At 30.1% G+C, this 25,489-nt stretch overlaps 2 protein-coding genes and 1 non-coding gene across 3 annotated transcripts; 1 reads left to right on the forward strand and 2 right to left on the reverse strand.

Moving 5' to 3' along the window:
- Positions 1-3,473: 3,473 nt before the first annotated feature.
- Positions 3,474-14,294, reverse strand: LOC130677091 (importin-5). Its single transcript, XM_057483681.1, has 9 exons — positions 14,145-14,294; positions 13,677-13,826; positions 12,414-12,640; positions 12,255-12,351; positions 10,475-11,149; positions 8,884-9,183; positions 7,871-8,546; positions 6,107-7,101; positions 3,474-3,626 (listed from the first exon to the last, which is right to left on the reverse strand). The coding sequence occupies exons 1-9, from the start codon at positions 14,223-14,225 to the stop codon at positions 3,531-3,533; spliced, it is 3,297 nt and encodes a 1,098-aa protein (XP_057339664.1). The 5' UTR covers positions 14,226-14,294; the 3' UTR covers positions 3,474-3,530.
- LOC130678068 (small Cajal body-specific RNA 8) lies at positions 11,471-11,602 on the reverse strand. Its single transcript, XR_008991747.1, has one exon. It is a non-coding gene; the product is annotated as a small Cajal body-specific RNA 8 (non-coding RNA).
- Positions 14,295-16,760: 2,466 nt separating the features above from the next.
- On the forward strand, positions 16,761-23,946 carry LOC130677093 (uncharacterized). Its single transcript, XM_057483683.1, has 6 exons — positions 16,761-16,967; positions 17,072-17,283; positions 20,851-20,990; positions 21,836-22,069; positions 22,151-22,311; positions 23,701-23,946. The coding sequence occupies exons 1-6, from the start codon at positions 16,953-16,955 to the stop codon at positions 23,740-23,742; spliced, it is 804 nt and encodes a 267-aa protein (XP_057339666.1). The 5' UTR covers positions 16,761-16,952; the 3' UTR covers positions 23,743-23,946.
- The last annotated feature ends 1,543 nt before the right edge of the window (positions 23,947-25,489 follow it).

Raw genomic sequence — 25,489 nt, forward strand, 5'->3', positions numbered from 1 at the left:
AATTTTTTTTTTGCATTTGCTGGGTCTCGAACCTGGTCCTTCATGACTGCTAGGCAAGTGTCTTTTCCACTAGGCTGTTACGCTATTCACAGAAGCCAGGGGTTTTTGGGAGGCCGAGCCTCGGTAGCCCAGTATTGTGCCAAGACTGGCCCCGTTGTCAATATTTTTTTTCTTACAAGGGTATCCGGTTCTATACTATATTCCGTTTAATTTGATCCATAACTTATTGAGCCATACCGTCCATCGTACGATAATACACCATTTAAATATTTGGGCGAGGTTCACCCAAAGTACATAAATAACTATTCTCTCCGTGTATCTGGATTTCTATGTCTATCTTCTGTTGATAAGCGAACAAAGAGAGAACAAAGAGAATAACATTTTACGTATAATTTTTTATTAAGATATTTGTAAACAAAATCAGAAGATGAACTTGCTGTTGTTGGATAAATCCATGTATTTAAAGCAAAGGTTGTTAGATGACTGCATTATGAATATTATTCATTCTGACATATTCCAACTCTACTTCCATAAATTTGAGGAGAGCACGTCAAACCGGGACAGCAATTTTCTTCGCCCCCCACACACTGTTCGTTAAATAAATAGATAATCGTTAGTTTTTAATAATCCCATAAAAATTCTTGAGCAAGTCTGCTATCAAGTTGATAGGTGCTAGTATCTTTTTCTACGTATGTGTCTTGCTGCAGATACTTGTGATCAGATTTAAATCGCACAAAAATTCCTGCCAAATTATAACTCAATTCTGGAAGAAGACTATTGTTGAAAATAGTTGATCATGGCTTGCCCAAAGTTTGCTCAAGGCTCAAACTTGATCTGTCTTAAGGTAGTACTACCGTTACCACAGGTGTCAAATTAGTGCTATGTGTAATTTGACTAGAGTAGTATTTTCATTTGGCAACGCCGCATAAAAACTAAAGAAACAGAAATACATTCTGTTTCACTCAACGTATGAGTTTATGCGCGGAAATCTATTGCGCATAAATTTGTTTATTTTTACACTAATTATCAGTTGCGTATGTTTATTATCAAAAATGTCGGAGTTAAATTTAATAAACTGCACAAAAAAAGTATTTCGTTGGAAAGGTAAAAGAGTTACCGAAAAGGTATATAAAAAAATCTGAAACAAGTCACACTGATATTCTTACATACCGCATTGGTGCATGTTTGAATTTCGCGCGCGTCCTAACCTTTTCTGCGGCGTTGCTACATTTAAGTCGACTAGTACTTTTTTCTCAATCATTTATTAATTGTTCTTATCACAGGCTCTGAGTTTATGGTTTTATTTGCACATAATATTCAATAAATTTTTCTCTTTCTATTGATACCAAAATTATAGAAATCTCAACGTCCAGTTTTGTGAAATAAAATAAAGTCTGTGATTTCCCATAAGGATCAATGTTAAACGCAAAAATTTATAAATATTAATATCTTTTTTTCAGTGCTCTGTAGGCCTCCAAAAATTTAACTGCTTAATTATGATATTATAAAGTACCAATATGCCAAGTTTCATTAAATTCTGAACGTCAATTCTAAAACCGGTAGTACTACCTTAAGCAGACTATGCATAACTACCTACTCATTGCACCGTGTTCAAGATATCTTTAATATATTCTTGCGTACAATACCATGAGCAAGACATACCTAAATCTTGATATCAGTTTCTTGATACACGATCTTGCGAAAGACACATACGTAGAAAAAGACACTAGCAGCTAGTGGTCTTGCTCAAGATACTCACTCCAGAATCTTGCTCAAATACGTATTACTAGGGAATGATTTTATTATTTGTTCACTTACCGATTCGCCCACCTGATCACAATTTTCATTGTCTGCACTAACAACCAAAAGTGTAATCAGTAAAATAAATATTAATAATATGCTTGACATAATATAATAAATTTTTATTTATTTATAACTTTTAGTAAAATTGCGATTCAGCCTCGTTGTCAAAAGTTTTCCGTATTTCTGCATAAAAATTTGTTGGTCGCTTGTTTATAAGTCAATTATTTAAGATGAAGTCTGAGATAAATTTAGCTGAGTTGTGTTATTTCAGCTTAATCCAAAATTTATCGACCACCTTATAAAACAATAATAAAATTACACGTTTCTTGTGTTATTGATTTATAAAGCGATGTTATGTCCGATTTATTATTTTTTAAATTTTATATCATAAATAAAATTACGAAACTTCTTTTTACAAAAGCGCACGCACTCGGGAAAAAATGATCAGACCTGACCATGCCTGTCCATGTCTGAAGCGTTAAATAGGTTCGGGCCTGATCAGGTCATCATTTTTTCCCTTCATGAACACCCTGGTGTTCATACAATAAACCACTCGTTCTTCTTACACACGTATCAATATCCATCTCCTTTATTAACAGAATTCCGCATTGTTTTCTAGTTATTTTCATTTTAATGAACTTGACATTAAAATAAAAATATCTAGAAAACAATGCGGAATTCACAAAAACTTTATTCAAAATAACTTCTAGGGGATAAAATCGTCTACAAAAAAAGTCTCATGATATTTTGTAATAGATCTGGTAGTTTCGCCAGAAAAGTAAGAAAATCCCAGAATTTAATATGAATTCGACTTTAACCTCAAATAACTTTTGAACAAATAAATTCCTCAAAAAATGATAAGAATCTTTTTTTATAGAGCATTCAATTCCCTACAAAAATATGCCTGCCAATTATTCCTATGACACATCGTTAGCTACTTATAAAAATCAGAAGACGTAAAAAAAATTTTTCCCATGTTATTCTTATGGGAAATAGAAAAGTGCGATGAGGAACCTCTTAATGTTAATATTAAGAGCTCTAATTTTCACAGGCGTCTTTTTTTATCTAAATGAAACTTTGGAACCTATTTCCGAGAAAAAAAAAATTTGTCATTTTTTGTATCACCCTAATATACATTAACATGTATCACAAGATATGTATGTATGAAACTTTTTATATAGATCAATTGGAAAATCTACCTTCCATTTCTGTTGCCGAATGGCCTTTTTTTTTTAATTGTCTTAGCGGGAAATAAAAAAAATTTAAAACAAAATTCAATTTTACTTAACAATAAAATTTTATTAATAAAAAAAAAATTAATATTATTTATTCCTATAAATTTTTTCAATTATTCAGACAATTGTTACGTCATTTCCTTTTACATAAAAAAAACTTTTCGTTTTCCATCAGGACATGAAATTAAAATAAATGGAAATTATTATTTATCAATAATTATTATAATACAACAATAATAATAGTAATTAATTAATTAATCAATCAAATTCATTAATAACATGATTTAAGATTAAATTTTTTTATTATTAATTTTAATTTTTTTTTTTTCAATTATTCTATTAATTATCATTTAATAATTATGCTTAATTATTATCACTTATTTAATTTATTAAACTTAATATATAATAATAATAATAATAATAATAATAATAATAATATATAATTATAATTAAATTTGAATGGAAAAAAAAGTTAAAATATTAATTAATTAATTAATTAGTAGGCTGTAAACTTAGGGCTTCATGAAGGGCTTGTTGTTGTTCTGGCGATAATATCCTTATACATCCTTCGAACATTGTTCCATTACTCTGTAAAAATAATTAATTATACTAATTAATTGACTTTTTTTAAAAATATGTAGAGATCGGGCTTTCAAAACTTTGAATTAAGATTTCCTGGGATGCAATTATGGAAATTTGATGACTAAGCTGTGAAAATTGTAGCCGAAGGTCTGATCTTTTAAGTGAGGGTATGAACGAGCTTTGAAATTTCTGAGTTTAGAAGCTGATATTTGACGCAGTTTTTCAACCACTAACGTTTAAAAAAACACCGTCATCAATTAGTTCAGACATTTAAATTTTATTAGAAAAAAAAACGCTTTTTTGCAATTCTTTCGAAAACGGTTTCTCTTAAACGAAAGAATCGATTTTGATGATAATAGAAACGATCACAAGCTTACGCACATACATTAGTTATATATGTACCTTGGGTGAACCTCGCGCCATTACGGTCGAGGTGAGTAATGTCTGCAGCAGGGATAGTATAAAGCCGAGGTCAGTTAGGGCCGAGGCTTTATATCTCTACTGCAAAAATTAATCACTGAGACCGTATTGGCAGGCGAGGTTTGCCCATGGGCTTAAAAAATTTTTCATCCTATGGTGGACGTATGTGAGTTTTTAAGTACAGGGGTCACTCAATCGGTAAATAAGTAGCATACGTCGCAAAAATACACAGATTTTACATTTTTTTATGACTTATTATTCTTGTTTCATCTTATTGTTTCTTATCACTTAAGTAATAAGAAACAATGACATATTTAAACTTTAGTAGGAAACAACTTTTTTTTCTTAAATATAAGGTAGTACTACCGGTTTTAGAATTGACGTTCAGAATTTAATGAAACTTGGCATATTGGTACTTTATAATATCATAATTAAGCAGTTAAATTTTTGGAGGCCTACAGAGCACTGAAAAAAAGATATTAATATTTATAAATTTTTGCGTTTAACATTGATCTTTATGGGAAATCACAGACTTTATTTTATTTCACAAAACTGGACGTTGAGATTTCTATAATTTTAGTATCAATAGAAAGAGAAAAATTTATTGAATATTATGTGCAAATAAAACCATAAACTCAGAGCCTGTGATAAGAACAATTAATAAATGATTGAGAAAAAAGTACTAGTCGACTTAAATGTGGCAACGCCGCAGAAAAGGTTAGGACGCGCGCGAAATTCAAACATGCACCAATGCGGTATGTGAGAATATCAGTGTTACTTGTTTCAGATTTTTTTTATATACCTTTTCGGTAACTCTTTTACCTTTCCAACGAAATACTTTTTTTGTGCAGTTTATTAAATTTAACTCCGACATTTTTGATAATAAACATACGCAACTGATAATTAGTGTAAAAATAAACAAATGTATGCGCAATAGATTTCCGCGCATAAACTCATATGTTGAGTGAAACAGAATGTATTTCTGTCTCTTTAGTTTTTATGCGGCGTTGCCAAATGAAAATACTACTCTAGCCAAATTACACATAGCACTAATTTGACACCTGTGGTAACGGCAGTACTACCTTAATAAGAAATCTTACTTTTTTTTAAATAAGTTCTAACGTCAATATATATTAATCATTAACCCGTCAGCACTCACGTGAACTTTTCGGTAATCTTTACTCTCATGATGAGAGATTCGCTCACGCTCTATGCGCATGCGTCTAACATCTCGCACGCTTTGGCGCACTTGTAGCGGAGGATAAGTTTAAAAGTTACGAAGTATGCCGAGTGCGGCCGAACAGCTATTCACTTACGAAGGCACACGAACTGGCCCGAACATTACCGAAAGTAAATTTTTTTTTGTTACATCTATAATCCCGTGATGAGAAGAATGCTCACAATTTCCGACGTGCATGAGAAAAATATTTTTTTATAAATTATATATAACATTAAGGTATTTCAAAAGTTCATAATTTAAAAATAGATAAAATTATTCGAAGGTAGAAAAAATTTCATCTACCCTTTCCATTTGAAAAAAAAAAAGTTATCATTGTTTAAAATCGAGCGTGAGCAAAATGCTCATGACGTGAGTGCTGACGGGTTAATATATTAATCACAAGTAAATTCTTTAACAAAGTTACCTATCGTAATCCTATTTAATGATTAGAAATAAAATAATTACTTGTGATTAATTGGTATGTTACAGTTTTCGCTATCAGAATTATCATTATCCAAATCTATTTTTCAAAACTTTATTTCTTATTAAACAACCAAGAAATACCGTCAGAATTTGCTTTTGATTTTGTATTATCTCTTCTGCATAACCTGCGCACGGCAAACTTCTCGAAATTACAGCTGACAACAGAGTTAATCGACTGTATGAAGATCAGTCCACGCATGCGCAACTTCTTCCTCGACTGTATAGAGCTCATTACAGCCCACTAGCCACTAGCGCGTAAGCGCATTATTTACCGATTGAGTTTCGTCTGCACGTAAAAATCCGCATACGTCCTCGGGGATGAAAAAGTTATTAAAAATCACAAAGAAAAAAAAACTTAACATACCTGAATTTGTCTAACAAGATTAACAATCCGATGAATAACCGGATTATCGTTAGGCACCGCCTCTTTAAGAAGCGCCTCCGCGAAGAATCTAATGAGCGCCGGTAAATTATCATTATTAGGCCCCAAGACAACCGGATGATTCGCCTCAATCAGATCGCACAGATATCCGTAGACATGTGGCGCCTCATCCTCGTCCTCCGTTACCGGCAACCAGCTCAGCCAATGAGGCAGCATCTCGTCGACATTGACCATTTTGCTGTTGAACTTCAAAATTTTCGTCACTGCGCTGATGGCATTTTCCGTCGGATTTATATTTTCCGGGTTACGGGACTCGGGTTGCGTTATCACTTCGACCAATCGGGGAAGGGCTTCCGCGCATGCGGGAGCGTATGCGTCACCTCCGAATTGGGCGAGAACACCGCAGCCGTACGCGGCAGCCTGACGCACTTCGGCGGAGGGGTCGCAGACGTAAGAGATCATAGGCCGCAAAAAGTAGTCCTGGTATTTGATGCTAGAGGGCCCACCGAATTCTATCACGTCATCGAAGACGCAGAGCGCCCACTGGTGGTCAGACCACGAACGTTCGGGCGCGAGTAATTTTACAAAGTGGTGGCAAATTTGATCGAAGTACGGGAAAAATGTGTCTTTGTGAGTCGCGAAGAGGGCGTGGAGAATGTCGGCTATTTTATTGAGCGTGTAAACGTCCTCGTTGTCTTCGTCACGTAATTGCTCTTCTACAACTTCGTCGTAGTCTTCGTCTTTACGTTTTTCGAGACGCGCGACTGCACGTTCGAAATGTTCGTTGAGAAGTTTGTCGAGGATACGAAGTAATTCGGTCATTTGAGAAGCGTCGAGACATCCCTTGCCTAGAAGTTCGATGCACTTGGCCAGGGAGTAAAGAAGCTCGAGCAGAACGTCTGACTCGGGCTCACTGTCTGTTGATTTTAGAAGCTCGGGACAGATGTATGCCCACATTCCTTCGAGGTACTGAGGTCCTGTAATCAAAAATTTAGAAGATTTTTAATTTGCATGCTGGTGAATTGAGTAGATTTCTAGGCTCCTGGGGCTCCTAGGTTATTTTTGATTGGTTTTCTGTGTTCCTGATGCGATTCCACGTTAAATGAGTACCCACATCACTAGGTTCTGTTTCCAAGCAAATTTCGTGATTTTTACAATTTTGAAAAATTAACGAATTTCGATGACGACGGAAAATAGGGATGTGGGTATTCATTCGACAGGAAATTTTATTCTGAACACTAAAAATTATTCAATTTGTCAATTTGAATAAAAATAGTTTGTCAAAATTTCAAACTCGGCCCATATTGCCCAAGAATTAATTTTGATGGTTCCTATAAGTTCCAGAGGTGGCGCCGAGTAAAATGAGTACCCACATCACTAGCTTACAGTAAGTAACTGAAAAATTACTTTTAATTGTCAACTAATTGTTACGAACAATTAGCCAAAATAAAAATAATCCAAACCTAGGCTTGTGGGTACTCATTCAACTGGTCTCGAGCTCTAGTACAAGAAAACCGACATGATTTTTCTCTAGACTTGTTTGTTCTAATAATATAACCAAGAATAAGTAAACGTGGTTGACTTTTTAGAACATGCGACGATATAATTTTATATCAAAACGATATAAAAGTAATACTTTGTCAATTTATTATGCCACGAACGTAACGCATACGTAAAATTTAAAATTTACGTCTGCTGACTCGGTCCATGGCGTAAAAAAATTTAATTTATCTCAAAAATAATCACCTTTAATTTGAGCGCACTCGAGTAAACAAGGCAAACTTTGCGCAGCTGCCGTTCTAACTCCATCGTGGAAATAAAATTTGAGCATCGGTACCATGAGTCTGACAACTTCTTCCGCGTAATCCGCGAATCCTTCCTTCAATTCACGGGCATAGCAAACGAGCATTTCACAAGCCGATGCTTTGTCTTCTAAACCAGCGGTTTTTATTCCAAAATTTTGTTGCTCTCCCAAAGAAACAAACTGCCAATCGAGGTCACCTTCAACACCTTCCATATCTTCATTGTCAAGTAAAGCAACTTCCGGTTTCATGGACGCAGTTTTTAATACCGGGCCCATAACAACCGGCAAATATTGTTCGAATTGTTTTCCCAAAATTTTACAAAGTCTAGCCCATGCGGAAATTAAATAACTGATCTGAGGATCATCATCAGCAAGTTCACCCTCAGCATGAGTTGCCAGCAGCATATCCATGACCTCACTCGCGTCATTTATGAATTTTTCTGTTCCTACTGCGAGTCCAATTAAACTCACGCACTCAATCGTTTTTCCGCGTAACATTTTGTGCTCTTGCTGGTTCGCATTCTGGATTATGTACTTAAGACACGGCATCAGACGATCGTAGTAGGCTACGAATTGCTCCTCGCATGTGTCAGCTACCGAAGCTATTGTCGTTACGACCTGTAATATAATTTTTAATTATCAATCTCCTGATACCGACACTTATTTCCGGTCCATTTTACCCCAGATACTTCTGATAGCAATTTTTAAGCTCTGCACACAATGCCGAGTAAAATGAGTACCCACATCAATAGGTTGCGACAAGTTGGTAATTAACAATTATTAATTGTCATTAATTAATTACAACAATTAGCTGATTTTTAAGTCATCAAAAAATAGGCTTGTGGGTACTCATTTTACTCGTCTCCGCTTTCTCTACAAGACTATGCATGGTCTTGAGACTTTTGAAGCTCTGGAATTATTTAAGAAGGTCATAAAAGCTCTGAAGATTTCTTACCTGTTCTAAAACTAATTTAGTTCCTTTTTCAACTAATTCTTGGAATTTAGCTGTCAGTATACTCTCGAGTTTAGCCATTATTGCGTCCAAATAAGGCGTGAGGATATTTTTAGGACAGTCTTCACTGAAATTAACAAGAGCTGCGCCAGCGTGAGCTTGAACCCGCGGGTTCGCGTTGTCATCGAGAACCATCAGTAAACCGGGGATAACTTTGTCGTGGAATTTTTTTTCAAATACCGGTGCAAAGTCCGAGGACATCTGACCTACGGCATTGCAAGCTGCGTAACGTACTCTCGGATGCTGAAATAAAAAGTAATTAATTAATTTTAAAACTCGAGTTCATTTAACTTTAATTACATTTTAACGTCTTTTCCAATGTCTTGAGACACAGCTGAGTAGAATGAGTACCCACATGACTAGGTTACGATAAAAAAGAAATTATGGAATTCTTTAATTAACTAATTAACTAAATAATTTTCATTAATTTGAAATATAGCGATGTGGGTACTCAATCAACTCGTGTCAACATTTTCTCGACGATGGTCAGGTTTATTTTATAAATAAAATGTCTGTTCTAAAACTATGACCAAGAATAATATCCAGGGTCGACTCTGTAGAACAAGGATTAAATTAATACATCAAAACGACGTTTTAATTATCATCTTTTTACTCTGCCACGAACGTAACGCATTCACAAAATCAATTTCTGTGACTGCTGACTCCGCCCATGGCTTTGTTTTGTATTTCGGGTACTCTAACTTCCCTCTTAGACCTTCGATTCACTGAAATTTTGTATTAAAACTCAACTGACGTCTCCCCGAATCTCTGATTTCAAATTCCAGCAAAAAAATTAACTGAAACTGATTCCAATTGTCAAAAAACCCTCCTAATTCGACAATTGGGGCTTCTGAGGACCGTTTTTCCCACTGGCAGTGCATTGAAGGTGAAAATTTCTTTGTCATCGTAACTTAATTAGATCGAGGGCGTCACTACAAATCTCCTACAGCAAATTTAAGCTACAGTATCAACTGGAACTAGTCCCAATTGTCAAAAAACCCATTTCAATTAGACAATTGAAACACTTGTGGTCCTCTAACTTCCCTTCTAAGCCTCCAATTTACTTAAATTTTTTTCACAATTCAACTAACGCCTTTTGGAATCACTCCCAATCAAATCAAAGCAGGAAAAGTTATTGGAACTAGTCCCAATTGTCAAAAAACCCTTTCAATTGGACAATTGGGGCTCTTATAGTTCTCTAATTTCGCTCCTAGGCCTCCGATTGACTTAATTTTTTTTTACAATTCAACTGATGTCTTGTCGAAACACTCTAAATTAAATTCCAGCAGAAAAAGGAACTACTAATAGTCCCAATTGTCAAAAAACACTCGAAATTGGACAATTGGAGCTTCTAGACACCGTTTTTCCCACCGGAAATGCATTTGAAGTGAAAATTTATTCCCCATCGTAATTTTATTTCATAGCGGACGTCACTACGAACATTTTGAACCCTTACACGAGTCTGTATCTATTATTATTACCAAGAAATAGCTTCGAAAGTAAAAAAAATTGTAATAACAAAATGGCGACTTACCGGATCCTGAAGATATTGGACGATTCCCTCCATAATTTGTGATAAAATGGCTTCCATTTGTTTATGACAACCTTCTCCGACAGCAGAAATAGCCATCAGAGCCGCGTGCCGGTACTTCCAATCAGAATTTGAAAGCATGCGTGGAATATTTTCGACAATTTGAGGTAACATGGTCTTGCCCCCTAGTCCGCATGAGAGCCGATCCAGAGCACTCTCGGCAACGACATTATTGCAGTCATTGTCTTCTTCAATTATTTCGTCACTGATAGTCCACTCGTCATCATCCTCAAGGTCAGTCATCATTTCTAGCACCAGAGGGACCAAAGCCACGATGTATTTGCCGCCTACCTTACGGACCATCGCCGGCGCGGTTTCCGACAGAGTGACCAAGACTTCCAGTGAAAGCTGACGCCAACTGTCCCCCATTTCTTTGTTAGAAAAAATTTTCATGCACATTTCCATTATTGTTTCCAACTGATTACGCAGAAACTTGGGTGCCGTTTCTGCCAGGTCTATTAGGACCTTAAGCAAGGCTTCGTCTTCTTGTTTTTCTACTGACTGAGCTGTCACTTGTACTAGTGCCGGAAGTATGTCGGCAAATTGTTTCTGTATAGCGGTCTCTTTGTCGTGGAGAATTATAAAAGCGCCTATGGCACGAACTGCTTGGTACTGGACCTTTTTTAACAAAAAAAATTAAATCATCAGGAGATTAATCGAAGTTTTTTAAGCTTCCTTATAGAACTTAAAATTTTTCTGATTGTTTCCCTAAATTCTCTGTTAAATTGCGCGTAAAATGAGTACCCACATCATCATATTATGATCACAAATTAATTTAGTTATTTTGAATAATTAACAGGCGGCCATTTTGGATTTTTTTACATCGGCTCCATATGTATGACTGTGGGTACTCTTTTTACTCGTCATCGCATTTTCTTAACGATTATCGACTTCGTTTTTTCAAAAAAAAATTTTGAGTTTATTTATTGATAAAAAAAAAAATGTTAGCTCCGTATCTGTCTGTAAATTAGTACGTGACAATTTACAGTCATCGAAAAGCTTTTAAATTTTTATAAGAAGAATTTGTGTCGAAAGACCCAGACTTCATATCTTTCGAGTATCAATCTTCTATTTATTACTTCACACAAATAGAATAAAGAAAAATTCACATCAATTTCTTAATCTCTGTCAAATTTCCCGTAAAATGAGTACCCACAACACAGTATTTCATTTAATGATTGACTCATTAATTTTAATCATTAATAACAATCATCAAATTATCAACTTTTCAGAACATATCAGTGTGGGTACTCATTCTACTCGTCATCGCGTTCTCTACACCGCCTACAGATCAATTTTCAAAAAATAAAATTTTCAAAAATATTTTACTGTAAAAAAAATTTAATCAGTTCCCAAATTGTTAGTCTTTGAAACTGATGTCATATTCGAATTCTCCATAAAATTTCCTGTGAATCGAGTACCCACAACATGACATTCAAATCACACATTAATTATCGATTTTAATCATTAATTAATCGTCGGCCATTTTGTGATTTATCATAAATTTTAAAAATATCGATGCGACTACTCATTTTACTCGGCATTAAATTCTCTATTCGAAATTACTAATGATTTTGAAAAATTATAAAAAAAAATTTTGATAATTAATAAAAAAAAATGCAATGTGATATTTCAGAACCTAGTCATGTGGGTACTCGTTGAACTCGCCTTCGCGTCCACTACACAGTAGTCGAGGCGATTTTTATGTTAAATTATCAATTACCTCATAATTAGCAGTGTCCATGACAGATTGTTGTAACATTTGTTTGATTAAACTCAAATAACTAGATTGCTGGCTTCCAAATACACCGGGCACGGATCTAAACAATTAAAACTCAAATTAATAATTGAACAAATAAAAAAATTGAGTTAAATTACTTACGTAAATATTCTGAGCGCACTTTCTTTTAATGCAGGAATCGGACTATTAGCGCACTGGAATAAAAAATTTAAAAATTCTGGCCACTGATTATTACCATCGTCGTCAATTAAATTTCTGGCAACTTCAGCAACAACTTCACATATTTTACGTCTTATTGTCTCAGACTGTTCGTTTTGAATCGACAGTAAAATTTGTTTCTTCAATTCTTCTTGTGCTTCTGGCGGCAGCTGTAATTAAATAAAATTTTAAAATATTTTCAATACTTTTCAATCAAATTAAAAATTTTCTTACAAAGATCAGAAAATTTCCGATCTCTCGATCTGGTTTTCTATCAATTCTTAAAAATTGAAAGCTGAGTAATTTAATTTCGAACTTATGGGTGCGAATAATTTAAATTTCCCGGGTTTTTTAATTTTAAAAATTAATTAAAAATAATTAATGAATTAATTAAGTAATAAAATAAATTTTTTATTATTCTTCATAAAATTACGCATCTAAAAATATGCCGTGATATTAAAAAATTTAAATACAAACTCCAAAAAAAATTAACCCAGTAACTGATTTTAATTACTCTCCTAATTAAAATTAATTTTCCCATTGTAATTGCAATTATTAACAAAAATTACGCGTCTCAATAATTAATTCAGAAAATTTCCGATCCCTAGACCTGGTTTTTGATCAATTTCGGACAATTAGAAGCTGAGAAACGAATTTTCAAAGTTTTAGGCAAAATAAATTCAAATTTCCCGGGTTTTTTAATTTTAAAAATTAATTAAAAATAATTAATGAATTAATTAAGTAATAAAATAAATTTTTTATTATTCTTCATAAAATTACGCATCTAAAAATATGCCGTGATATTAAAAAATTTAAATACAAACTCCAAAAAAAATTAACCCAGTAACTGATTTTAATTACTCTCCTAATTAAAATTAATTTTCCCAATTTAATTGCAATTATTAAAAAAAATAATGCGACTCAATAATTAATTCAGACAATTTCCGATTTCTAGACCTGGTTTTTGATCAATTTCGGACAATGGGAAGCTGAGAAATTAATTTTCAAAGTTTTAGATACGAGTAATTTAAATTTCCCGGGTTTTTTAATTTCAAAAATTAATTAAAAATATTTAATGACTTGGTCAAGTAATGAATTAAATTTTAAATTATTCTCCAGTAAATTCCGCATCTCGTGATGTGGTACAACGTCAATTTATATTGAGTATCAGCTGAGAAAAAAAATAATAGTCAATTTTTTTTATACCTGGGGGTAAAAGTCCATAAATTCGGATGAAAATAATCGTCGCAGTAAAACCGCGGCCATGGCGCGAATTTCCTCGGCCAGATGTCCATTGCACAGTGAGGTGAGCAACCACGTAACCTTACTTTGTATTGGTAAATTTTTGTAAGCCTCCTAAAATAAAAAAATTGAATAAATTTAAATTTTCGTTCATTTCCCGCCAAATGTTAAATTTTTGAAAAATTCAAACTTTCAAATTTTTGTTAAAAAAAAATAATTTTGAGAAAGCGGAGTAATTTGGAGAGAAATTATGGGGGAAAGCTTGAGGTAAATAAATGGTCGAGGTAAAGAAAAAATTTAGTGAACACGCGGAATCGGGTGACCATGCGGACATGGCAGGAAAAAAAATTGATTATGGGAAAAATAAATTAGGGGGTATGTTTATTTATGGGTTTTATTGAAGGGGGTTACTAGTACGAGTGATTTTCTTACCTCGGCTTGGGTACGGACATCATTGTCGGTACTTAATAGTGTACTTAGTAGCTGATTAAATTGCTCGTGGTCAGCCGCCATGTCGCCGAAATGTAAAATGAGAGATCGAGTCTGCGTTTTTTCTCTACCCAGTTTTTTTTTTCTATTACGTTTTTCTGGCTTCTCAAGGTCACTAGAGATGGCGCTTGTTGCTAGTGTGGGAGCTTAGGTGCTGTGCTGGCAGGTGGCGGGAGAATTTGAAATGGCGGGAAAGTTTGAAATTTGAAAAAGTGGATAATTTAAATTTGAGGGATTTTTAGAATTTTAGTCGAGTTTAGAATTAAAAATTTGAGTTTAAAAAAATTTCAAAATTCGGTTACAAGAAAATTTAAAAAAAAAACGGGAAAGAATTTTGATCTTTAAAACTTCATTTTAATTTAAAAAATTTTTTTTTTTATTTTGATTTAAATACAAATAAAAAATTTTACAATTTCTTTTTTTGAGATGAGTTCTGAAAAACTTTTAACAAAAGCGGGAAAATTCGGAAATTTGAAATTAATATCCTAGAAATTAAATTTTTTTTTTTTAAATTAAAAAATTTTTGAATTATTATTGAACTTAAAACTCAAAAGTTTCGTTGTCTGAAAAAATTTTCAGATGGCGGGAAAAATTTAAAACTTAAAAAAATGAAATTTTTGAATTTGAATTGTGAAAATTTTTTTTAAATATGAAATTTTGAAAATGGTACTTCATTTTTCAAATTTTGTGAGAAAAAAAAGATTTTTTAATTTTAAATGAACCAAAAATTAAAACTTTGAGCTTTAGAAAATCTTTTTCTCCAGCAAGAAAAATTTGATATTTTGAAATTCTATAAAATTTTATTTGTTACTGTTTTTTGTTTCATTTTTTACTGTATTTAAATTATAACCTCTACTGTCATCAATTAACTTTTATTTACAAAAAAATTAAATACTGCTAATAATAATAATAATGAATTTAACAGTACACAGAATATTAGATTTTACAATCGGAAATTTATTCGGCAAGGATATTACGTGTCGTGAACCCGTCGAACCCTGTGATTTTTACCAGCCCGGTGTCCTAGTAGAAATTGGGCGCACAGCGATTAACGTAAGTAATTAATAACAACGTTTTTTTTCAAATTTTCATCCTTGAACTTTTATTCTCCTCTCTATTACCAGTAAAATGAGTACCCACAAGGTTACAATTAAAAAAACAAAACTTGGCGGTTTTAATAGATTTACTAATTATCAGTTAATTAGTGACGTACTAAAATTAAAATCAATTGCCAGTTCAATGACTCAATTTTTATTGTGTATCATAAAATTTCCAGTAAAATGAGTACCCACAACACTATATTACAATCAAAAAATTTTTATATATTACTGTCAGTAATTAATTATTAATAAATATATGAAAATTTTATATTTGTTTAAATATATTGATGTGGGTACTCAAATTACAGTAAATTTCACCATGACTCAAACTAGACTTGTAATTTTTTCATCAAATTATTTACAAAAACAAAATAACAAAGAAAAAATCTTAGCACTATATCTGTATCAATCATCAATCAATCGTACTGGAATTAAAATCAATTACCAACTACATGATTCAATTTTTCTTGTGTTTCATAAAATTTCCAGTTGAATGAGTACCCACAACACCATATTACATTCACAAAATTTTTGTATATTTATATGATTAAGTAATTATCAATAAATATATCAAAATTTCCTATTTCTCTGAGTATATCGATGTGGGTACTCAAATTACAGCAAATTCTAACACAAATTTAACTAGCTTACTTGGATTTTTATTAAATGACTTACAAAAACAAAATAACAAAGAATAAATCTTAGCGCTTTGTATCAATTAATCGTACTGGAATTAAAATCAATTACTAGCTTAATGACTCAGTTTCTCTTGTGTTTCATAAAATTTCCAGTGGAATGAGTACCCACAACACCATATTACAATCACAAAATTTTTATATATTTATATGATTAAGTAATTATCAATAAATATATAAAAATTTTCTATTTTTTTAAATATATTGATGTGGGTACTCAAATTACAGGAAATTTTAATACAAGTCTTACTATACTACTTATATTTTCATTAAATTATTTACCATAGTAAAATTACAAAAAAATAAAATTTAATCAATAAATTATGACCCTGAAGTTAACAGACAATTTTCAGATTTTGTTTTTCAACAAATAAATGACATAAAAATAAAAATATACACGTGTAGAAAATTTTAAAAACTAGAGGTGCAATTTTTTCAAATATTTTTTTTTTTCATAATTTATTGTTTAAAAAAAAATCAAAAAATTAGTGGACGTCTGCTCACTTTAGTATCATAATAAATTAATAAAAAAAAAAAATTAATAATCAATTTTTTGTTTTAAATATTTCAAAAATTAATAATTCCTCAATTTTTTATATTTATAAAAAAAATAAATTTCATTTAATCGATGTATCGAAGATTCGATCTATCGATCATTAAAAACTTCGATATTTCATCTCGACATAAAAACAATCGATAGATAAAATTTTCAATGAGATATCGACCCTCAACATGTATCGATATTTTTCCAAATCGATATCTCGATTTTTCGACTTTGACTTTCACGAACGATAAATTAAAAACTGTAACGAATGACAGTTTGTTATTTAAATTAAAATAATTGTCACTATGGTTAATTAATAAATTAATTTATTTAATTTAATTATAAAAAAAAAATAAATTTGACATAATATTAAAATTACATAATTACTTTCTAATTATTTATTGACAGCAACATGCAGGGTCTCAAGGTAAGGTTATGATTTTTTTTTTTTTTTTTTTTTTATATAAATAATAATTAAAAAGTCATTGAATATTTTCATAAATTAATTAAAAAATTTTTGTACTTTTAAAGTTATTTAAAAAATTTTTACTACCCGGTGGATTATGTGGCGCAGTACCAGTAATTAGACCGGAACCTATTTCACCAGACGCGCCAGTACATTGCAGCAATAATAATATTAATAATAATGCTAATGATGGACATACACCTAGACTAATTCGTCCATCGGAATTACCGATTTATGTCCACCATCAACATAAAACTGAAATAAAAACGGAGACACGGTAAAAAATATACAAGTAATTTCATGTCAATATTTTTTTTTAGGACAAACAAAAAATCTTTTTTTTATATAAGTGTGAATTTGAGACAATTTTGAAATTATAAACCAACAAATGAAATTTGAAAATTTGAGTCCGCGTACTGGTTTTAAAATTTTATTTGTTTGTTTTTTTGATTTTAAAAAAATTCAAATTTCAAAAATTATTTAGACTAAAATTTATAGTCTGATCTATTCACACACATTTTTTTTTTAATAGAAAGTAAAAACTGGTAAGACCTAAGTGTTTTAGTGGTTACTACACGGAAAGAAAATTATGGGAAGTTTTGCTATGCATTATGGGATTGGTTCCCATAATGGTATGGGAATAGTACCTATACTACTATAGGGACGGTTCCCATATATTATGGGAACCATTCCCATAATAGTATGAGAATAGTTCCCATATCATTATAGGAACCATTCCCATAATGGTATGGGAATCATTCCCATACTATTATGGGAATGGTTCCTATATTGGTATAGGAACTATTCCTATAATATTATGGGAACTATTCCCATAATGTTATGGGAACCATCCCTATAATATCATAAAATTTTTTTTTTGCACAATAGTGTAGAAATTTCCCAAAATTTGAATTTTCTTGAATATTTTGTGCTGACAAAAAATTTTTGTTAAAAATTTTAATGTTTTTTTTCCAAGTACGATTTTTTTTTTTTCGATGTTTGAATTTTTGTTTTTATGTTTAATAATATTTCTGTGTATTGTAGAAGTGATTACCGCACTTCTTTAAATTAATTTTTTCATGATAATATGGGAACCATTCCCATAATATTAAAGGAATGGTTCCTATAATAGTATGGGAACTATTCCCATAATATTATGGGAATGATTCCCATAATGGTATAGGAACCATTCCAATTGCATTATGGGAATCATTCCCATAATATTATGGGAATAGTTCCCATACTATTATAGGAACCATCACCATAATATTATGGGAATGGTTCCTATAATATTATAGAAAGTATTCCTATAAATTATAGGAACCATTCCTATAGTGTTATGGGTATCATTCCCATAATTATAGGAACTATTCCTATAATTATGGGAAACATTCCTATAATTATAGGAACCGCTCCCATAATTTATGGTCGTAATTCCTATGATGGTATAGGAAAAAATTTCACAAAATTATGGGAACCGCTGCCATAATTTTCTTTCCGTGTATTTGCATCTTAATTATCTTGTTTTCTTTAAAAAAATAAAATATTTTTTATGGATCAATTTTTTATTACGGAGTAGTTTTGTGGGTTGGTAATTTTTTTTTTTGTAATTAGAAAAAAAAATTTATAAGTATTTAGTAGGGAAACAGGTTCAAAAGTTTCATTGAGATAAAAAAAGATGCCTGTGAAAATTAGAGCTCTTAATATTAAGGCCATTCTCAGACAATGCCCCCCACTTTTTAAAAATTTTCAATGATTTTGAACTGTCATAAGCGTATCAAATTTATATCAATTAATTAAAAAAAAATTAAAGCATTAATTGAAAAAAGGACAACGTAGTCGTAACTTCGCCAATATATAGATTGAAAAAAAAAATTATTTACACTTGATATCAATGAGGAGTTGAACAAAATTCGTTAAATAAATTTCAGTAAAATCGTCATGTCAATTTTATAATTCGAATTTTTAAATTTTGGCGGCTAAAATTTATTCAACAAATTTCTTTTAACTCCCAACTAATATCAATTGTAAGTAATTTTTTTCAAATTCTATATATCGGTGAAATTACGACTACGTTGTCCTTTTTTCAATTAAGGTTTTAATTTTTTTTTAATTAATTAATAAAATTTTAATACGGTTATGACAGTTGAAAGTCATTGGATATTTTTAAAAAGTGGGGGGCACTCTCTGAGAATGCCCTTAACATTAAGAGGTTCCTCATCGCACTTTTCTATTTCCCATAAGAATAACATGGAAAAAATTTTTCTTACGTCTTCTAATTTTTATAAGTAGCTAACGATGCGTCATAGGAATAATTGACAGGCATATTTTTGTAGGGAATTGAATGCTCTACAAAAAAAGATTCTTATCATTTTTTGAGAAATCTATTCGTTCAAAAGTTATTTGAGGTTGAAGTCGAATTCATATTAAATTTTGAGATCTTTTTACTTTTCCGGCGAAACTATCAGACTTATTACAAAATATCATTAGACCTTTTTTGTAGACAATTTTATTCCCTAGAAGTTATTTCGAATAAAGTTTTTTCGAATTCCGCATTGTTTTCTAGTTATTTTCATTTTAATGTCATGCTCATAAAAAAAATAGTCTTCTGATCGATTTTAAAAGCTTGACATTAAAATAAAAATAACTAGAAAACAATGCGGAATTCGAAAAAACTTTATTCGAAATAACTTCTAGAGAAGAAAATTGTCTACAAAAAAGGTCTGATGATATTTTGTAATAAGTCTGATAGTTTCGCTGGAAAAGTAAGAAAATCTCAAAATTTAATATGAATTCGACTTCAACCTCAAATAACTTTTGAACAAATAGATTTATCAAAAAATGATAAGAATCTTTTTTTGTAGAGCATTAAATTCCCTACAAATAAATGCCTGTCAATTATTCCTATGACGCATCGTTAGCTACTTATAAAAATCAGAAGACGTAAAAAAAATTTTTTCCATGTTATTCTTATGGAAAATAAAAAAGTGCAATGAGGAACCTCTTAATGTTAATATTCAGCTCTAATTTTCACAGGCTATTTTTATCTAAATGAAACCTTCGAACCTGTTTCCGAGAAAAAAAAAATTTGTTGTTTTTTGGATCACCCTAGTATTTAGCGCGGATGCTTACTTTTTTACAGTTCATTGAATCACGAGTAAAATGAGTACCCGCAACCTTTTGTTCAAACAAAAATTTTTGAGTTCATTTTAAATTAATCAGCTAATTAATTAATAGAAAATGATCTATTAATTAACGACTAAATTTTACTTGAATTGTACGAGTAAAACAAGTACTCACACAACCCTGTTATGAGAAAAATATTTTCTTAATTTTTTTATTAATTAATTAATTAATTAATTAATTAATAATTAATTAAGTATGTGATTACAAAAAAGATTTTATCGGGTATTGACCCTCGTATTTCACTTGTTTATAAAATTACCAGTAAAAGGAGTACCCACAACCCCAGGTTTAAAAAAAAAATTTGGTTGATTTTATTTTTAATTAATAATGAATTAATCAGCTCCCTGGTTAACTAAATCATTTTATTGATTAATAACTATTATATTTTGATGGTACACTTAATTTCCAGTAATACAAGTACCCACAACTTTAGTTTTACTTTCATTAAAAATAATCGACTAAATTATAAATTAATGGTTAATTAAAATATTGAAATTTCAAATTAATCAAAATATAGTCATGTGGGTACTCAAATTACATGGAATTAAGTCACGACTACAAATATTTGAGTGATTTTTTAAATTTTCTATATATATACAAAAAAAATATTTTTTTGTTCTTTATAAAATTTTTAATTTAGTTATTCTGTTTTTCTTAGGGATGACAATAGTATAAGACGGCAATTAGAAGATGGTTTTGGCACAGTAAGAAAAACATTATCAAGTGTAACAAGCGAATATCAGGCGATACATGATCGAATTAGTCATATTTATAATACTGGTCTGGCACATAGTAAAGGTAAAAAAAAATTTATTTATTTTTAAACAACCGAACAAAAAATAATTTTACTTCAGTTATTGGAACTCAAAAAGGAAAAATTGAAATTGTGGGTTAACTATCAAATATACGATGAAAATGTACTGAGATAAATCTGTAGAGAATTCAATTTCCTATAGAAAAAGTTCTTGTAAATTTTGTCGTAAACTCAATAGTTAACGAGTCATGAGAATTTAAAAATTAAAAAATTGTGAGAAAAAAAAATGGTTCAAGGGTTAAGATTTTTTTAACTTTGATTAATAATTGGGCATAAATTATTGAAGATACGATAAAAATGTACTGAAATGATTTTGTAGAGAATTAAATTCTCTACAAAAAAGCTATCTATACTTTTTTACGTACGATCAATAGTTTGGTCAAATTTTGCATTTATAAATTCGAAATTCATTTGGCTAAAAAATCATCAAAAAAGATGAACACAAATTCGTTTTTTTTTTCGAGGAATCAACAAAAATTTTTTTTCAATCGAAATTCACACCGTGAATCCCAGGAAAAATGAAATAAAAAAAAAATAATAAAAAAATCGAAATTTAAAATTTTTTGAAAAATAAATTTTCGAAAATCAGAAATTGAATAAAATTTCTGAATTCTACACTAAATTTCCTTTCAAATGAGTACCCGCAACCCCATGTTTAAAAAAGTAGCTTCCATAGTCTAATTCGCGGAATGATAAATTTGAATTCCGCGGTTTCGCGGTTTAGGACGACTTGTTCAAAAACTAGGCATGTGGGTACTCAAACTAACGGAAATTTACCGGAGAACTCAAACCTCACATTCATTTAACTCTCAAATTTTTTGTATTCCAGGAACAATCGATTATTTACATCAAGAAGAAAATTTACTTCCACGTATCGGAACAATTTTTGGCGGCGCATTAACAGGTTTATTGCTCGGTATCCGCGGTGGTAAATTCAAACGTATTTTCTACTCGACAACCGGCGCTGGGGTAATGGGCGCAATTTGTTATCCAGACAAAGCTAAAGATTCTTTAACTTCTAGCAAACATTACATTAATATTGGGTATAATTTTGTCTATGGCGGTAAGTACCTTAATTAATTACTCAATTAATTAATAAGTAATCTATAAGTAATATTTAATTAATAATTAATTAATTAATCAGTAAAACCAGGGGATGAAAATCAAAAAGAAATAAAATGGCCCGAATTACCGTCTATTAAATTACCAGATAATTTTAGTGATTTTTTGGTATTAATTAAAGACACCGGAAGTAGTGTAGTTACATCTATTGGGTCATTTTCTAGTGATATTTTAAAAAACGAGGTAAAGGAAAAATTCATTTTATTTTTAGTCCTCGATCCTTGAGTCCTTTTTTTCCTTTACCTTCCTAATGAAAATCCCACTGTCACTTCAATATTTAATATCTCGGGAACTAGTGATCGAAAATTGATCTTTAGGGTGGTCTAGAGATCGGAAAAATTCTGGGGATTTTTTTGAGACTAGCGAAGAACGTAAATAGTTATAAGCTTGGGAGTAATTAATTTTTTAAAAAGAGAAAAAAATTTTTTTTTTATAAAGTCCGAAATCGTGATTTTTCTTTTGTGTTTAAAATTCGATATCTCGGAAATTATTGGTCGCAGATCAATTTGTTTGAAATGAAAATTGTAGCTAAAGGTTCACTCTTTAAAATGAGACCTTTTTCATTTCTTAAAATTAATTAGCTTCTGAGTTGTAAATTTTTAAAGTTTACTTTAAAAAAATTGGACTTGAAATTTTAATAAAATCTATCCCTATATAGATCGATATCTCGGAAACGATTGATCGAAAGTTGATTAATGATTAATGAAAATTGTAGCTTGAGGCCTTAGCTTTAAAATGAGTCCAACGCGAGCTCTTAATTTTAATCAGTTTTCGACTTATAAATTTTTCAAGATGAAAAAAAATTTTTTACTAAAATTGTGAATTTTTTCTTTGAGTCAGATGATCTATAGAGATCAATATCTCGGCAGCTATTGATCCTAGATCAATTTGTTTCAAATAAAAATTGTAGCTAAAAGTCCCCTCTTTAAAATGAGACCTTGGTCGTTTCTTAATTTTAAATAGTTTCCAAGTTATGAATTTTTTAAGTAAAAAAAATAATTTTTTACACAAATCTTGAATGTTTTCTTCCGATCAGTTGATCTTTATAGATCGATATCTCAGAAACTATTGATCTTAGATCGATTTGTCTAAAATGGAAGTTGTAGCTGAAGGTTTATTCTTTAATTTGAGACCAACTCGGTTCCTTAATCTCAATAACTTTTCAAGTTACAAATTTTTAAAGTTTAAATTTCATAAGAAATTGGATTTGCAGTTTAAAAAAAATTTACCCTTGTGTATATAGATCGATATCTCGAAAACTATGGATCGAAACTCGATGAATGGTAAATAAAATTTGTAGCTACAGACCTTAGCTTCGAAATGAGCCCAATCCGGGCTCTTAATCATCAAAAGTGTCCGAGTTATAAATTTTTACAGTTTGAAAAATTAACTTACAAATTTTTGACAGTTAATTTATTAGAAATTAATTAATAAAGAAAATTAATTGCACTCGAAATTCCAATTTTTTGAATTGATCCTTCCAAATTTTTCCTGGTTTCGAATTAAAAAGTTTGAAATTTTTTTATTTTTAATTTTGAAAATCAAATATTAATTTTTTTTTTTATTTTTCAGAACAAATCAACGGAAGTAAAAAAAGAGACGAAAGATAAATAAATTGACAAGTGGGAAATTTATGAAAATGAAAAAAAATTGGGTTGATTAAAAAAAAAATTTTTTTTTGGTCAATAGTGTAGATAATTAAATAAAAATGAACTATAACTATGTTATCATAACACTCACGATAGTTGATCATAAAATTTATAAATTAAATTAATTATGTAATCATTAATTAATAAATTACATTCGTTATAAATAATTTGTTATCCAAATTTTCTTTCTTAGTTTCTTTAAAATCAAATTGTAAGTTAAGTATCAGAGATACGATGAAAATGTATAGAGATAAATTTGTAGAGAATTAAATTACCTACAAAAAATGTCTCAGTACATTTTCACTTAAATCTAATATTTTAATAAGAATTTTAGATTTTAATTTTTACTCCAAAATGTGAAAATATAAAAAATTAATTTTCTTTCACTATATATCTGATTTGTGACTTAAATATCAAAGATATGAGGATAATGTACGGAAATGAATTTGTAGAGAATTAAATTTTCTACAAAAAATATCTTATTACATTTTCACTTAAATCTAATAGTTTAATGAGAATTTTTAATTTAAAGTTTTACTCCAAAAAGTGAAACTTGAAAAAATAAATTTTCCCTCACTATACATTTAATTTATGACTTAAATATCAAAGATACGAAGAAAATGTACAGAAATGAATTTGTAGAGAATTACATTTCCTACAAACAATGTCTCGATACATTTTTACTTAAATCTAATAGTTTGAGAAAAATTTTAGTTTTAAAGTTTTACCCCCAAAAATGCAGTTGAAAAAAAAATAATTTTCTCTCACTATATATCTAATTTATGACTTAAATATCAAAGATATGAAGGAAATACATAGAAATGAATTTGTAGAGAATTAAATTCTCTACAAAAGATATTTATATACATTTTCACTTGAATCTAATAGTTTTATTAGAATTTTAGATTTAAAATTTTACTCCACAAAGTGATATTTTAAAAAAATCAATTTTTTTTCAGTGTATATCTAATTTATGACTTAAATATCAAAGATATGAGGAAAATGTACAGAAATGAATTTATAGAGAATTAAATTTCCTACAAACAATGTTTTGATACATTTTCACTTAAATCTAATAGTTTAAGAAAAATTTTAGTTTTAAAATTTTGCTCCAAAAAATGAAGTTGAAAAAAAAATAATTTTCTCTCACTATATATCTAATTTATGACTTAAATATCAAAGATATGAGGAAAATGTACAGAAATGAATTTATAGAGAATTAAATTTCCTACAAACCTATTTCTATACATTTTCACTTTAACCTAATGGTTGAATTAGAATTTTAGATTTAAAATTTTACTCCAACAAGTGACATTTTAAAAAAATTATTTTTTTTTCAGTATATATATAATTTATGACTTAAATATCAAAGATATAAAAAAAATGTATGAGTACAAATTTGTAGAGGATTAAATTTCCTACAAAAAATGTTTGGATACATTTTCACTTAAATCTAATAGTTTAAGAAAAATTATAGATTTAAAGTTTTACTCCAAAAAGTAAAGTTAAAAAAAAAATTAATTTTCCCTCACTATATATCTAATTTATGACTTAAATATCAAAGATATGAAGAAAATGTATAAGAACAAATTTGTAGAGAATTAAATTTCCTACAAAAAATATTCTGAAAATTTTTTTCTAAACTCAATAGTTGCCAAGTTATTTGAATTTTTATTTTAAATTCAACTAGACTTAGTCCCCATCACCGAACT

This window comes from Microplitis mediator, chromosome 11 (genome assembly GCF_029852145.1).
Source record: "Microplitis mediator isolate UGA2020A chromosome 11, iyMicMedi2.1, whole genome shotgun sequence".
Classification (NCBI taxonomy): Eukaryota; Metazoa; Arthropoda; class Insecta; order Hymenoptera; family Braconidae; genus Microplitis; species Microplitis mediator.